A 17,216-nucleotide genomic window follows, 5' to 3' on the forward strand; every position below is an offset into this window, starting at 1 on the left:
CATAATAACTCTGATCTATGTTTATAATCTATGAATCTATAATAATAATCAGGAAAAGCCATTGGATCTTTCAAAATATGTTGGTGTGGGTGCCATCTGACTTAAGAATGTGCTTTTCTTATTTACACTGAGGCCCTAAGTAGGTTGAGCTAAATTGGAATAATAAACTGACATCTTTCAAAGAAGGGCACCACCATTTTTTAAAATTTATTTATAGCAAAAGCATTTAGACCAGGGGTCTTCAAACTTGGCCCTTTTATGACTTGTGGACTTCAACTCCCAGAATTCCTCATATTGCCCCATTGTGCTTTACAGCACTCTGAAGGTGGGTTTATAATGTCAGCATTATTTGCATATTGCCCCAAAAATCTTGGTCCTCATTTTACTGATCTTGGAAAGATGGAAAGCTGAATCAACCTTGAGCACTGTCAGAATCGAATTCCAGGCTGTGAGCAGAGTTTGCCTGTAATACTGCATTCTAGCCTCCATGTGCCACCAGGGCTCTAGCTATTTATGGCTGCTTGTCTGATAATCCTAGATGGTTCCCAACAAGACCAAGAAAAGAAACCTATCCTTGGTACAAAGGAGCATCCCAATTCCTGCCAAGGGGCCGTAACTTTGGTCATCTCCCATGCTCCATCTATCATTTGTCATCCCACAGGTTGCCGTGGAGGTTTTTGGCCTGGTTCAGCAGCTGCTTCCATCTGTCGCGGTGCTGAACCAGAAGTACACCCCTCTGGCCTTCAATCCCAATCAGTCCACTGACAGCACCACCGGCAACCAGCCTGAGCAAGGCCTTTCCGCATCTACGACCTCTAACCACTATGCCGTCATTGAGAGCGAGCATCCGTACAAGCCGGCATGCATCACCCACTACAAGGTGAGCCTCTGGTAATCCCCACAATTGGGCCATTGGGTGGTTTCTTGGATCTTTTAATTTGCTGGGTAAGTCATGCGATGGAGCCCTGGAGCAGTTAGGGAAAATGGTTGATGGCAAGAATGCTACCAGCATAACTCAGTACACTAAACAAGGGAAATGTAGATATGCGTGAGGAATCTTGGTTTGAATGCATGTATCGTCCAGCCACATGTCATTTATCGTGGCATGTTTGGTTCACCTAGGAAATGAAATGAAATAATACAAAGGATGGTTAAAACCAGAAGAGCAGCAACATATAAGAGCCTACAGCAGGGGTAGGCAACGTAGGCTCTTTTATGACTCATGGACTTCAACTCCCAGAATTCCTGAGTCAGCTGACTCAGGAATTCTGGGAGTTGAAGTCCATGAGTCATAAAAGAGCTGAGGTTGCCTACCCCTGGCCTACAGCATGATAATATGGGCAACATAGTTTTTTTTAAAAAAAAGCTATATTTAGATTAAAAAAGCTAAAAGTACAAAACACTAATTTAAAAAAAAAGAAAGAAAAACAGGGCAACCAAGACATTAAAAAGAAAAATGTGCATTAAAAAAAGACAAATGCACATATTGTCCTCCCTAGTTGAATGCTTATTAATATATTACAAGAGTATTAGTTTCCCACCCCTTGTGAAACAGGCCCAAAGAATTTTAATGTGTGCTAAACTACTAATTCTGTTTACATGTTGTTAACCTGTCATCTGTATACTATATTAGTAACAGAATAGTTAACAGGAAAATCAGTAACAAAGACAAGATTAAAATTCCAGAGCTCTTTGTTAACAAACTGTTATTGTAATCAACTCATAGAAAATTTACAATGGCTTCTTAACTATCCTAAATCTTCCCCAACATTAACCCTGATTTATTCGGGATCAAATATCCACGTTTGTTTCTTAATACCATCTCTTTTCAATTGTTGTCTAATTAAATATAATAAACCCAATCTCCAAAGGCAGGTTCCTTACTTCTTCCGGACTATATGGATAGATTGTGACAATGTTAAGGTTGAATGGCTCCCTTTGGGCACCAGTGGGCAGCAAAAACTTCCCTTCACCTAATGTCAATTATTGATATCATTCTGCTGATCTAATCACTCAGATTCTGTATTAAAGGCAGGATTAATGGGGTGATTGGAGTACAAGTAATCCTTGACTTACCACCACAGTTGAGCCCAAAATTTATGTTGTTCAGTGAGACATTTGTTAAAGTGAGTTTTGCCCCATTTTACGACCTTTCTAGCCGCAGTTAAATGAATCACGGTAGCTGTTAAGTTAGTAACACAGTTGTTAAGTGAATCTGGCTTCCCCATTGACTGCTCGTCAGAAGGTCACAAAAGGGGAACATGTTACCCCAGGATGCTGCAACCGTCATCAGTATGAACCATCCCTCAAGCATCCAAATTTTGATCACGTCCACGGGAATGCCGCCATGGTCATAAGTGTGAAAAACAGTCATAAGTCATGTTTTTCTGTGCCGTTGCATGGTCGCTAAACAAACTGTTGTAAGTTGAGAACTATCGATAATGTCTTGGTATCTAGTATTTCAGTAACAACGGCTTTGCATTGGCCCAGCCAAACACTACCAGCCATTAAGCGGTATCAACAGCTCATTGGGCAAAAACGACTGTGAAAACAATTTGCTTGGTTATATCATTTTATGTCATGAGATTAAAACAGGCAAAGACATATCTTTATATTACTCATCCAGATGTTTTAAATTAGAGCCGGGCCAGATCAGGGCAGTAAACATAACTGATGGGTTATGGCAGACATGTCAAACTCGCGACGTCACATGACGTCACGCAACGTATCGGGACAGTTTTGCCATTGTCGGCAATAAGGTGGGCGTGGCTTCCGGATGGCACGTCTGGTCCGCGGGCCGGCAGTTTGACACCCCTGGGTTATGGGCATAAAAATGGAAGACACCGATGTCTATCTGGGGTTCTTGTCTGCATGACTTTCAGATTCCGTGTCTCCATAAAGTCCAACAGTTATTGGGGCCTGGGCTCTTAGCAGAAAAGGCTCTCTGACCTTCCCTCTTTTTTTAGGTGACTTTTCCAGAATGCGTCAGGTGGATCACGATAGAGTTTGATGGCCAGTGTGGAACGGCTCAGTCGGAGGATGTTCTTCGTTTGCTCATCCCTGCCCGAGTCATCCAGTTTTCAGGCTTTGGACCCAAGCAGGCCTCCGTCCATGAAAACCTTAACTCGTGGATAGAACTGAAGAAGTTCTCTGGATCATCAGGCTGGCCCACAATGGTGGTGGTGTTACCAGGTAATTCTCGTTTTTAAATGTGTGGTCGGACAAAAAAAAAATCACTTCGACCTCTCCGAGAAAGTTCATTTTGTTCGTAGCCAGATGGAAAAAGAACAACTTTATTAATGTGTATTGCTTGTTGGGTGGGATTAAATTATTTTGTTCACTTTTTTTCATTTGAGTATTTTATTTATTTATTTATTTATTTATTTATTTATTTATTTTATTTGTATACCGCCCTTCTCCCGAAGGACTCAGGGTGGTGAACAGGGCAATATATGTTAAAAGACAAAATACAAGAATTAAAAGAGATTAAACAAAATGCCCACAACTCTTACAATAGGTTAAAACACATTAAAAGTAATAAAAACCCAGCCCCATCCTATCAGGCCAGGCCAGCTTGTTCGAAAAGATATGTCTTTAGATCGTGCCGGAAGGAGCGCAGGTCGGGCGCCATCCGGAGCTCAACCGGAAGACGGTTCCATAAATCCGGCGCGCCCACAGAGAACGCCCTCCCCCTGGGGGCCACCAGTCGGCATTCTTTGACCGGTGGCACCCTGAGGAGGCCCTCTCTGTGGGAGCGTATTGGGCGGAGGGAAGTTGATGCCGGCCGCAGGTGCGGTCTTAACAAATCAGGTCTTAACAAATCAGCCAGTCTATCCTTCTGTTAATGGCTCAGCAGTCAGGAAATTTAAAACTTCATACTGGTGACCTACACATGAATTTTGCAAAAAAAAAAAAAAGATTCACCAGAATTTTGGGGTCATTCAGTCTGTTTTTGCAATCAAATAGCATGGAGTGATCAGGAAACTACTTGGTCCCCACAGCGGGTGCCATTGCAGAGTGGTGCAAACTGTTTATTGAGACAGAGTGTTGTGTCACCTTGTGCCTGGAAAGAGATGGGATGTGTGCAGGATTTACGGCTGTGAGCTTAATTCCGAGTATTAATCACCAACTCATTTCCATTCAGTTGTAGCTCGGTTTTGTTTGATTACTAACTGTGCTGTTTCCCTCTAGGCAATGAAGCCCTCTTCTCACTGGAAACCGCATCGGACTACGTAAAGGATGAAAAGGCTTCTTTTTATGGCTTCAAGTGTTTTGCCATAGGCTATGAGTTTAGTCCTGGACCCGATGAAGTAAGCACTGAAATGTTTAGAAAACGGGCAGGTGGAAAAAGACTTCTGGAGCTCCAACAGAGCCGACAGAGGCTGCTTTAGTAACTTTTGGGACCTCATCCTTTCAGAGCTTTGCATTTTGGGGGGGGGAAATAGAGGAATGTAGGAAAAAGTTTATAGGTTGCAATAGTGGTGAATATTAGGCGACTTGATCCCCTAAAAACTCTGCTGAAGATGTTATCTAGCCTGGTAACGAAACCCACAAGCTTGGAGAACGCACCTTCACCCTCAGAGTTTATAGTATATGGGTAGTTCCCAGCTTACAACCATTCATTTACTGACCGTTCAAACTTACAAGGAGACTGAAAAAAGTAACTTAGGACTCTTGTTCACCTTTACAATCATTGCAGCATCCTTGTGGTCGCATGAACAAAAAACTGGAACATTCGGCAACTGACTCATATTTATGGCGGTTGCAGTGTCCCAGGGTCAGGTGATCTCCTTTTGCAACTTTTCGACCAACAAAGTCAAGGGGGAAGCTTCACTTAGTAACCGTGTTACTAACTTAACAACTGCAGCGATTCACTTAACTGTGGCAAGAGAGGTCGTAAAATGGGGCAAAACTCATTTAACGACTGTCTCGCTTAGCAGTGGAAACTTTGGGGTCCATTTTGGTTGTAAGTCGAGGATTGCCTACTTAAACGTTTTATTATCCCAGTCAGTTCAGATTCCTGACCTTCTCAGTTTGTAGAGCTAGCCACATGTATCATCCAGAGTAAAAAAAACAAAAACTAATCTGCAAGCTGTAAGGTAGTGGATCACTGGCTTAGCCACTGCAGTCTACCTGCGCCCTTGAATGTCATGGCTTTTCATGAGAGCCAGCATGGTTGAGTGGCTAAGCAATTGGACTAATGCTGAGAAGACCCATTCTAATCCAACATTCCTCCAGGCCTTCCTGTCCTCTACCATCTTCTGGAGTCCATTTAAGCTCCCGCCTACTGCTTCAGTGACTCCATCCAGCCACCTCATTCTCTGTCTTCCCCTTCTTCTCTTGCCCTCAACCTTTCCCAGCATTAGGCTCTTCTCCAGTGAGTCCTTCCTTCTCATTAGGTGGCCAAAGTATTTGAGTTTTAGCTTCAGGATCTGGCCTTCTAAAGAGCAGTCAGGGTTGATCTCTAGGACTGACCGGTTTGATCGCCTTGCAGTCCAACTAGTACAATTAAAAATATTCAAAAGACTATTTAGTTAAAAGTTCTAGAATAGAATAATAATAACAAAAAGATCTATGTTAAAATCATAATTTGGTGTCCTATCGGTCAGTTGCACAAGAACACGGGCTAACATTAGTCTTTAAATTGCGACAGCCTACCATCATTAGATACTAAAAGGAAGTAATAATTTGGTGCAATAAGTATGTAAAACTGCAATAGTGGTTTATCAATCACATTCTGATGAATCTTTAGTGCTGCTGTGCAGAGTCTAGCTACCTGCGCTGTGACTATGATCCATTCATCTTTAAGCAGCCACTGAAGATAAACGGTGTCGGAATGGCCAGGATATCAGAAGATATCTGACTCGGAAGAGGCTGAAGACAAACCAACTAGACCGGGGGTAGGCAACCTTGGCTCTTTTATGACTCATGGACTTCAACTCCCAGAATTCCCGAGCCAGTTGAAGTCCATGAGTCATAAATGAGCCAAGGTTGAACTAGACCGTCCTCTGTGTGAGTTATAGGCTTTCGTGTCCTAAAGGTGCTTTTTCCAGATGGCAACTGGACTTCCCTGTTTTTTTCTTTGAAAACGTTTCGCTTCTCATCCAAGAAGCTTCTTCGGCTCTGGCTGGATGGTGGGGAATGGAAAGATTTATATTTATATATTTCTATTCCTTGCAGACAGCTGGTCATTTTCATTCTTTTAGAGTAGTGCCAATGGGTGTGGAGCCTTCTTGGCTGCAGGATGTTTTTCTGCCCTGTGTCCCTTCACTGTTGACAGGCGCAGGCTGTTGGGGATGGGTACAATTGCATTAATGAGGTGACACTGAGGACACAGGTCAACTTCCAAGTGGCTTCAACGACTCTCTAAAAGAAGGCAAATGACCAGCTTTCAGCAAGGAGTATAAATCCTTCCATTCCCCACCATCCAGTCGAGCTGAAGAAGCTTCTTGGATGAGAAGCGTAACGTCTTCAAAGGAAAAGCCAAGTCCAGTTGCCTCCTGAAAAAAAAAGCCCCTTTGGGGCAACTGTGACCTGGATGGCTGAGAATCTCTGAGACATACAGGCTTTCATGTGGACCTAAACAGAGAGTTTTTTCCCCTGTCTCTTTTATTTATTTCAAGGGTATCGTTCAGCTTGAGAAAGAGCTGGCCAATCTAGGAGGCGCCTGCGCTGCAGCTCTAATGAAAAAAGACCTGGCCCTTCCTATTGGTAGGTTTAAGGACAAGTTGGGGAGGTGGGGGGGCGGGTTGGCACAGATTGAACACGTGTGCTTGGGGAGTAGTAAGGCTAGAGCTAGGCCAGGATATCAATGGAGCCCAGTGTCCCTAAAGTTGCTGTGTGGGTGAGGAGATTTTTGCAAGGGCCTCGACTTGCTTCTTTTAATTGATCACGCTTCATGGGTTCATCCTGATTTGCTGCCCAGAGTGCCATCAGTGAGATGAGCAACCCTATAAATTGGTTAATAAATAAATTCTAATTTATCACACCGGGTGGCTTAGGGAAAGGATCTGTATCCTTTTCAGAATATATCTTGATTGCGTGTCCTTATTTCCTATTTGTGAACAGGCAATGAATTGGAGGAAGATCTCGAGATCCTAGAAGAGGCGGCCCTGCAGGTAGCTCAGATTCGCCCTCCCCTTTTGAGTTGTGGGACTTCCCGTGTCTGCTTGCCTTTCCAGACACCGTCCACACAAACGATTGCGTGTTCCTTTCAGATTCAGCCTTTTGTATTTTTCTGTTACGCTCACAAAGAGAAATTCTCTGGGTGCTCTGAAGTTATTAACCCCATCAGGGTTTTATAAGTGTGGTTGCATGAAGGGTGCAGCTTCTCCTTTTGGAAAGACCTCAGGGAGATGCCCCTTCTGCTCCCTTCAGATCCGTTTGGAGACCCTTCCCAAGGCTGTCCTGAGAAATCAGTAAGAGGTTTAAACTGCCTCCCTATTAACAGATGATTTTAAAATTAGGCTAGCAGTAAAATGAGTACAAAAGGGACTCGGTGGCTCAGTGGGTTAGGACGCTGAGCTTGTCGATCAGAAGGTCGGCAGTTTGGTGGGTCGAATCCCGAGTGCCGCGTAGCAGAGTGAGCGCCTGTTACTCGTCCCAGCTTCTGCCAACCTAGCAGTTCGAAAGCACATAAAAATACAAGTAGAAAAATAGGGACCACTACAGTGGGAAGGTAACAGCGTTCCGTGCGCCTTTGGCGTCTAGTCATGCCAGCCACATGACCACGGAGACGTCCTCGGACAAGCGCTGGCTCTTCGGCTTTGAAACGGAGATGAGCACCGGCCCCTAGAGTCGGAAACGACTAGCACGCATGTGCGGGGGAACCTTTACCTTTACCTAAAGTGAGTACAGCATGTTTCATAAGTATGCATCACTCTCAGTAATTGCAACAGCTTGGTTTCTTAGAAGTAAAACAAGTGAATATCACAAATAGTTTTACTGATTGTTGAAGGTAATCTTGTTTAAAAAAAAGGCAGGGGTTGAATGCTGCTATAAGTATGTAACATTGCTTTCCATCTCCGCCAGGTTTGCAAATCTCACTCGGGCATCCTGGGTAAAGGGCTAGCCTTGTCTCACTCCCCGACTATCTTGGAGGCGCTTGAAGGAAATCTGCCCTTGCAAGTTCAAAGCAATGAGCAGTCCTTTCTAGAGGACTTTATCTCCTGTGTGCCAGGCTCCAGTGGCGGGAGACTTGCCAGGTACTGTAAGTGCTGGGTTTTATTCACAGCCACTATGTTAAGATGCCTTTGTGTTTAACTAAAGTGAACGCTCTGGAACCCAAGAGGGGTGTGTCTCTTTTCCAGTCTCAGAATAACAGAGTTGGAAGGGATCTTGAAGGTCTTCCAGTCCAGCCCCCTGCTCTGGCAGGAAACCCTTTATACCACTGCAGACAAATGGTTGTCCAATCTCTTTTTTTTAAAAAAAAACTTCCACTGTTGGAGCATCCACAACTTTTGGAGGCAGGTTGTTCCACTGATTCATTGTTCTAAGTATCAGGAAATTTCTCCTGATTTCTAGGTTACTTCTCTCAATTAGTTTCCATCCATTGCTTCTTGCCCTGCCTTCAGATGCCTTGGCGAATACGTTGACCCCCCTCTTCTTTGTGGCAACCCCTTTAGATATTGGAACACTATCACGTCACCCCCTAGTCCTTCTTTTCATTAAACTAGACTTACCCAATTTCAGCAACCATTCCTCATATATTTTAGCTAGCAAGACTTCTAATCTGTTCTTACCTTAGTTGTGTGGACTGGGTGTGTGCTAGGACTTAAAATACGTTGGATGCTTTTAAGAAATAGAGATCAGGACCAGTCATTTGAGTCTGTTGACACTTGGAAGGAAAGTAACTGTTTAAAATGGCAGAAATGCTAACTAAACGTCAAAGGACAACCACAAGTTATTGTGTCTTGCTGAGCTAGAAATTAAGTTCTCTTTTTTGTGACAAAAGGATTTAATTTCCATTCTGCAATGCCTCATTACCCAAAAAAAAAGAGGGGTTGGCACAGTGGCTCAGTAGTTAAGACGCTGGGCTTGTCGGCTGGAAAGCTGACAGCCCAGGTTCGAGATCCGAGCGCCACGTGGCGGGTGAGCTCCCGTCTCAGTAAGTTCCTTGCCTCGCCTCCTGCCCGCCTAGCAGTTCGAAAGCATGCAAATGCAAGTAGATTAATAGGTACCAGTTTTATGGGAAGGTAATGGCGTTCCATGCTCCTTTGGTGTATAGCCATGCTGGCCACATACCATATAGAAGCATCTTCAGACAGCGCTGGCTCAATGGCCTTGAAACGGAAATGAGCACACCATCCCCTTTAGTTGGCAACAACAAGCCTAGTAAAATCCACAGGGACTCCTTTCAAAGTGTCATTGTGGTCTTCCTCTGCTGAGTCTGTGGAGACAAGAATTTTGAAAGGAGTGCTAAATGGTCTTCTCCTTAGGTGGCTGCAACCAGACTCTTATGCGGATCCCCAGAAAACATCCTTGATCCTTAACAAAGACGACATCCGTTGTGGCTGGCCAACAATTGTCACTGTGCAAACGAAAGACCAGTATGGTGAAGTGGTTCACGTGCCTAACATGAAGGTAGTTGGCTTATGAACAACAGAGGAACTTTCCAACCTAAAGTCCTGTCGAGGATGCAGCTGAGCACTGTCTCCTGCACCGAAATGATTTAATGGGATTACATCTACAATTTTGTAAAACACTTGCTGGTTTCAGACTGGCCTCCATGTTTTAGAATTTGAAGCGTCGCTGGGATTTGGAAGCAATGTAATATTTCAGCTGCACGATTCACAGCTGACTGTGGGATAAGCCATTTAGGGGTTATCTAGATCAGAGGTCCCCAAACTTTGGGGCACCAGAGACCAGTTCCGTAGAGAGAGGTTTTTCCGTGGACGGGTGGGTGTGTGGTTTTGTGTGCTGCCTGCATCCCACAGATGGGGCTTTGCTTGTTTGTGCAGACCAGTTGCTGGCATGCCACATCCGGTACTGGTCCATGGCCCAGGGATTGGGGGACCCCTGGTCTAACAGAATGACAGAAGGGATAGGAAATGAAGAGGGCTAAATCAGAGACAGTAACATGGTAGGAGAACCAAGATTTTAGCTTCTTATTGGCTCCTCCATTTTTAACACACTGGAGTTTTCTTTAAACTTCACAGCCATAACTGGCTGAAGACCAAATCTGCAGGTCTTCTCTTGAGAAAGAAATGGCCTATTTCTCATTGACATGATCAAGGTCTCTCCCCTTTCCTTTCTACGTTCAAAGATGTCCTGTCCATGTAGAACAGAGGTCCCTAACCTTTTGGGCACCAGGGACCGGTTCCGTGGAGAGAGGTTTTTCCGTGGACCGGAGGGTGCACGGTTTTGTGTGTTGCCTCCATCTCGCAGATGGGGCTTTGCTTGTTTGTGCGGACTGGTTGCTGGCATGCCATGGCCTGGTACTGGTCCACGAACCAGTGGTTGGGGACCCCTGATCTAGATTGTTTAAACAGCTCAGGATTTGTGGCTTGCTTATGGAAAGTCTTCATTGCCTATGCCTCTTTAAATGTGCAAAAATGATTTAAGCCCCCCACGGATTGCATATGGCATGGGGCTCGTGTTTTTGAGAGATTTTCTGCATTCACTTTCCCGCCATTGGCTTTTCTTTCTGACATGATACCTTAGCAAGTTGAAGCTGTGAGAACTCTGACTCGACAAAGGCTTTAGCCTTGCTGCGGAGAACAATGACATTTATGAATGTTTTAGAGTGATTTGAAAAGGTAGTTTGAAGACCAGAACGTGTCTGTACAGTCACTTGTCTGTGGTTTAGAATTAGTCGCTTCATTTTATGGTTGCCGCCATCTCTCTCTTCTTAATGACGTTTCCAGGTGGAAGTCAAAGCAATCCCAGTTTCCCAGAAAAAAACTTCTCTGCAGCAGGAGCAGGCTAAGAAAACACAGCGGACCCCCGGCAGTCCTGCGGGGGCCGCTGCTTCTGGGCCAGAACTGACCTTCGGGGGACTTCCTTCCCCCAAGCTGGAAGCGTCCTATGAGCCTATGATTGTCAAAGAAGCACGCTACATTTCTATAACAATGATGAAGGTGAGTGGCTCTATTTAGACCCCAGAGATTTGAAATATAGAGAGAGGGGGAATTCGAGAGGGGTACAGGCAGCCCTGGGCTTACGACCCCAAGTGAGCCCCACGTTTGCATTGCTAAGTAAGACAGATGTTTTTCCCCATTTTACGGCCTTTCTTGCCACAGATGTTAAATGAATCACTGCAGTTGTTTAGTGAGTAACACACGGTCGTTAAGTGAATCTGGCTTCCCCATTGATTTTGCTTGTCAGAAGGTCTCAAAAGGGGATTACATGACCCCGGGACACTGCAGCTGTCATAAGTATGAAGCTATTGCCAAGCGTCTGAATTTTGAGGGATGTTGCAGTGGTTGTAAGTGAAAAACAGTCATAAGTCACTTTTGCCAGTGCCATTGTAACTTTGGTCACTGTACTATCTATCTATCTATCTATCTATCTATCTATCTATCTATCTATCTATCTATCTATCATCCATCTAATCTCTCTCTCATCTATATATCTGTATCTATCTATCCATCCATCCATCCATCTATCTGTCCTCTCATCTATATCTATCTATCTATCTATCTATCTATCTATCTATCTATCTATCTATCTTATATCTCATCTATCTATATATCTAATCTCTCTCTCTCTCTCTCTCTCTCTCTCTCTCTCTCTCTCTCTCTCTGGATTGGTTGGTGCCTTTTTATTTTATTTTCTCACATTATTATTTTTTTCTTTTCCCTCCCCCTTTTTTCTAGTTTTCTACTACTTTTTTAATTTCTTTCTATATTTTATATTTTGATAAACCAATAAAAAATATCTAAAATAAAACCCAGCCTGGATTCAAAATTAGGCTGCTGTCTTACTAGTCCTTTTTGAGCAAGTGAATGTAGAACTGAATTATTCGTTTCCATCTATTCTCTACTGCTTTCTATGTCTTTTAGTTTAGGCAGTTTCTTGAGACTCTTCAGTGGTTGGTAAAGGGTACGAGAAAGCCTTGCCGTCTCAGAAACAGATCAGTGCAAATGTACAGGCTAAATACAGGCAGCAGTCTCCCTATGGGAGGAGAGCAAGTTCAGATTGCCTTGTGGGGGTCAAACCAGTTTGGAGGAGGTCTGGCTGTTATTCCAAGTTACTAACCCAACAGTAGAAGTCTGACACGCTGTTTGCTTTCTAGGTATATGAAAATTATTCCTTTGAGGAGTTACGCTTTGCTTCACCAACACCTAAGAGGTAACAGTTTTGTATGATATTTAAACCTAAAGAAAGTTGAGCCTTACTCATTATCTAGTTATCAGAATTGTTTTCATCTTATACATTATTCCTATCAGAGGATGTTAGTAACAATTCTGCCTAAAGGTTCTCCAGGCAACAGTTCTAGGGAAAGATAGATGAATGAATGAATGAATGAATGAATGAATAAATGAATGAATGAATGAATGAATGAATGAATGAATGAATGAATGAATGAACAAACAAACTCAAGCAAGCAGGCAAGCAAGCAAAGAAGGGAAGAAAAAGAGATAAGCCATAGCTGCCCTTAAATGTATGGGAAATATATATGAAGGTGCTCAGTCACTGGGTTTCTCTGTATACTAATTGTTAAATTTGTGAGATTGTTTATAGCTCAGTAGCCATGTGGTGCCTTACCTTGAGCTAGGATGCATCTGTTGGACTACTTTACCCCTACTCCTACAGATTAGCAGCCATCAGCTTTCCCCATTGTGTGTAGATGCCATCTCCAATTTCCCCTAGCTAACAAAAAACTGGCTGAGAATGTTTGGAAGAAAGTACACACCTGGAGGATATCCAGACGTGAGAAGGCACAAAGAAAGATGGAAGCAAAGTTGATATACACAAAATGTTTGGGTAATGTTTACAGGTGAAATGCTAAGGATAAGGAAAGTTGTGTTTAATTGCTGTGATTTTTTTATTCTGCAAATAATGAAATTGTGCTGGATTGTTTTAAGCACGCACAAGACCTGAATTAGTGAAGGTGAAATTATGTTGATGTGTTGTGATTTCCATATTTGGTTTTTTGTTTTTTTTTCCTAGACCAAGTGAAAACATGCTAATAAGAGTCAACAATGATGGAACTTACTGTGCTAACTGGACTCCAGGAGCTGTTGGTCTGTACACCATACATGTTACCATTGATGGAATTGAAATAGGTATATAAGAAATTTGTCATCTTTAATAACATCCAAGTATTAGTTGGTTATAGCTGCATGCCAAAGCTTGGGATAGGGAAACTCTGTTTTCATAAGCATGAGAGAGGGCCAGGCTTTGGAGAAAGCGTAGGCCGACTTTCTGTTCTTTCTGTCTCAAATAGAAGAGCAAACAGAATTGCTGAGAAGCAGGCATAACAACTCCAGTAGTACCTTGGTACCCATCGTTAATTGGTTCCTGGAGGTGCAGTGAGTACCAAAGAGGATGGGAAAAAGTGCAAAGAAGAGCAACTAAGATGATTAAGGGCCTGCCTAGAGCAGGGCTTTTCAATCAGTGGTATGGGTACCACCTGTGGTACATTGGCACCTAGCAGGTGGTACGCGACCATCCTAGAAAAGCGGTAGCAGAGGAGGGGGATGAGCTGAACTGGTGGTAGCACCTCAGAAGCCTGAGCGAGAGATGGCTGGAGCTGCAGGGCTGTCAGGTTTTTGACACCTTGCTAGGCGACTGGTGGTACTTGGATGTTGGCATATCCTAAAAGTGGTACAATGGGTGAAAAAGTTGAAAAACCTTGGCCTAGAGACAGAAAACATATGAAGAAAGTTTGCAGGAATTGGGTATGGCCAGTCTCGTGCAAAGAAGGACTAGGAGTGACAAGATAGCAGTATTCCAGGATTTGAGGGGCTGCCACAAAGAAGAGGGGGTCATCTTTATTTCCCAAAGCACCAGAAGGCAGGACAAGAAACACTGAATGGAAACTAATCGAGGAGAGAATAACCTGAAATTAAGGAGAAACTTCCTAACAGTGAGGACAAGTAATCAGTGGAACAGCTTGCCTTCAGAAGTTGTGGAGGTTTTTAAGAAAAGACGAGACAGCCACCTATCTGAAAGGATATAAGATCTCCTGCTTGAGCAGGGGGTTGGACTGGAAGACCTCCAAGGTCCCTTCCAGCTCTATTCTGCTGGATTGAGGGTACCAAACAATTTTCTCCCCCCCCCATAAGGAATAATGTAGTGAGTCACAAAGCAGCCCAACACCAACATGTTCTAGCTTGTGCGTTGAGTGCCAAACGAACGATGAATACTGGGCCCAAATTTTCATGTCGAAATGCATTGAGTACCAAATTTGATGAGTTTTTATAGCAGTTGAGTACCAAGGTACCACTGTGGTTGCCCTGATTATGAGGAAGACATAGTGACCAAATCCCTTCCTTTACTAGAGTAAATTTCTTCAGCCCCACCCAGCTTGTCTGTCTCTGTATGTTCAGAGAGCAGCTCAGACTTCTGTGAGTTCCTGGCCAAAATGCTAATACCAAAGTTGTTTGTTTCAAATGACAAGTAAGCTGGAGAAGAGCCGGTGATGCACCTTTGCCTGTTTCCCTTAACGAGTTTTGAGAATTTGTGGCTATTAGTTAGCCTTTGAAATCCTGGGGCAGGAGCATAAAGATGTTTATTCTTCCACGTTGTATTCTACTGCGCGGTGTGATTCCTGAAAGAAATCGAGGCACCTTGTAAAAGTCGTAAAGTTCACCATTTCCTGGACTCGTTTGCAAGCAGGTTCTGTGTTGGGTGGTGCAGTCTCAAGAAGACAGATGTTTTCAGATGTCGATTCCTTAAGAAAATGGAGTGAGCCCAGAGCCAGGAGTCACATTTATCTCACGTTCAAATCATTTTCATCTGGGTTTTTTTTTCTGTATTCATACAAACAGTTAATTTTTATTTGAGCCAGCTATAGACGTTTCGGTGTAATTCTGTCTGGCCAAGCATGGAAAGGTAAAGATGATTCACTGCGGTTTGCTTTTCTACCCTTTCCCACCTCACCGTGGTTTCCTTCACTTGCAGATGCTGGTCTAGAAGTGAAAGCCAAAGATCCTCCAAAGGGCATGATCCCACCAGGAACCCAGTTGATAAAACCGAAAGCTGAACCTTTGCCAAACAAGGTATTGTGAAGGGCAACAGTTTGACACCTTCTCGCCCAATTCCATCTTTAAAGGAGGCCTGTTTAGTGGTCAGAATGCCAAGCAGAAGAGCCTTAGTCCCATCCTCTGGGTTTTGAAGGCGCTTCGCTCTCAAGAGCCCTGCCCAAAGAGCCACAACCCCTCAAGCAATGCAGTGCCAGCTACATGGATCTTTGGTTGACTTTCAGGGCGCTTGCGTCCTATGTCTGCGAGCTGAAGAAAAGCTACTCTCCAGAAAGATAGACAAGAAAATGAAGTATATTCCAGACCTGTGGAATGATGTCCGGTCATTTGATGTTTCTCTTGTATCTGATCTGAAGGGTCCTTGGTGCTCTTTAAGCTGGGTTGTCTCCTTGCAGATGTTTCATTAATCAAACTAGGTCACATCAACATTGTCTTGTACAGGGGTAGGCAACCTCGGCTCTTTTATGACTCGTGGACTTCAACTCCCAGAATTCCTGAGTCAGCATAGCTGGCTCAGGGATTCTGGGAGTTGAAGTCCACGAGTCATAAAAGAGCCGAGGTTGCCTACCCCTAGTCTAGTAGTTCCTTTGGGAGACAGTAAGGAACAGATTTACTTCTGAAGAGTTTGTACAAATGTTGAAATAGCCTTTACAACTTGGTCCTGAGTCTTATATAAGGGGCTACCATTTTCCCGTTAATATCTTATGGGGTAGCTGCCATCGCTGATCTTTCCACTCTCTTCAGGCAAATGCATTTTTCCTAGTTCTTCATCACAATAAATTTATAGATTACTTGGGAAATGCATACCTGCGCTGGCTAGGCTCCTCCATAAAAGAGCCCATTAAAATTGGTCTTTGGATGTCCTGTTGGTTATTTCTCTGTTATCTTTGTGGTCCACACACATGTTGAGCAATAACCTCTGACAGACTTCATGCTGGAATCTTCTACAGCAATTTTTAGCAGGGATCACAACTCTACTGTCCATAAGCTAGAAATCTTCAACACATTCCATTTTGAAAAGAGATCTAACCCCTGACCCAGGGTAGGAGCCACCATTAGAGTCTTCTCTTCTCTTCTCTTCTCTTCTCTTCTCTTCTCTTCTCTTCTCTTCTCTTCTCTTCTCTTCTCTTCTCTTCTCTTCTCTTCTCTTCTGTTTTCCCTCCCCTTCCCCTCCCCTCTTCTCTCTTCTCTCTCCCCTCTCCTCTTTTCTCTCTTCTTCCCTTCCCTCCCCCTTCCTTCCCCCCTCTCTTTTCTCTCTCCTCTCCTCTTCTCCCTTCCCTTCCCCTTCCCCTCTTTCTTTTCTCTTTTTGGCCATCTCGGCAAGTTCCATCATCCTCATCAGCCATTCCTCTGTTTATGGATAAAGTCGAATCTTTCGCTCTGTGTGTGTAAAATAATCTTGCCGCAGTTATCACATACAAAAAGGATCCAACTATCAATGATTTTCAAAATGTACCCAGTTCAAATTTAAATATAATTTAAAATAAGAAAGAAGGGTACTATATACTTTAGTTTCACTCTCACCAGTGTTTATGTAGCATAAACATTTATACTTAATTAATTTTGCTTGCATATTTACAACAGGTACTTTTAATTAAGTCTCTCTTCTCTGTGGCTTCCAAAAAAGAGGGAAATTGATTTGACATTCTTAGTGGCCATATTGAGCAGCTGCCAAGAGACCTGTTGTTGAACTATTCAGATTTTACTCCCTGAATTGGTTCTGTGTTCCATTGCTGGTGTCAAGAGCTGTGTTTAGGTTTCAGGGCCTTTATTCTCCCTGTGTTTGTTGCAGGTTCGCAAATTTGTGGCCAAGGACAGTGCTGGCTTGCGAATCCGTAGCCACCCGTCTCTTCAGAGTGAACAGATTGGCTTAGTTAAAGTCAATGGATCAATTATTTTTATTGATGAGGTAACCTCTAAGAATTTTGAAGATTACTGTCATGAAGGCTGGCTGTCCTTGGCACCCATGGCCATCATCCCAAATCTGCTGTGGCTAATCCCACCCAAGTACTCAGTCTGGATGGATGGCTCTTTAAGCCATCCGAGACTTTTGTTGACCTTGCCACG

The 17,216-nt window shown here is 43.6% G+C and overlaps 1 protein-coding gene across 1 annotated transcript in view; it reads left to right on the forward strand.

Annotated features, from left to right (window-relative positions):
- MYCBP2 (MYC binding protein 2) overlaps positions 1–17,216 on the forward strand; it is a 150,102-nt gene that overhangs the window by 73,424 nt on the left and 59,462 nt on the right. The window contains 12 exon segments of the mRNA XM_083362364.1: positions 662–880; positions 2,967–3,192; positions 4,192–4,310; positions 6,624–6,711; positions 7,069–7,118; positions 8,032–8,204; positions 9,438–9,582; positions 10,866–11,078; positions 12,236–12,291; positions 13,114–13,229; positions 15,070–15,167; positions 16,942–17,058. Coding sequence (XP_083218490.1) covers positions 662–880; positions 2,967–3,192; positions 4,192–4,310; positions 6,624–6,711; positions 7,069–7,118; positions 8,032–8,204; positions 9,438–9,582; positions 10,866–11,078; positions 12,236–12,291; positions 13,114–13,229; positions 15,070–15,167; positions 16,942–17,058 — 1,620 coding nt within the window.

Source organism: Vipera ursinii, assembly GCF_947247035.1.
Source record: "Vipera ursinii genome assembly, chromosome: 4".
NCBI classification, from domain to species: domain Eukaryota; kingdom Metazoa; phylum Chordata; class Lepidosauria; order Squamata; family Viperidae; genus Vipera; species Vipera ursinii.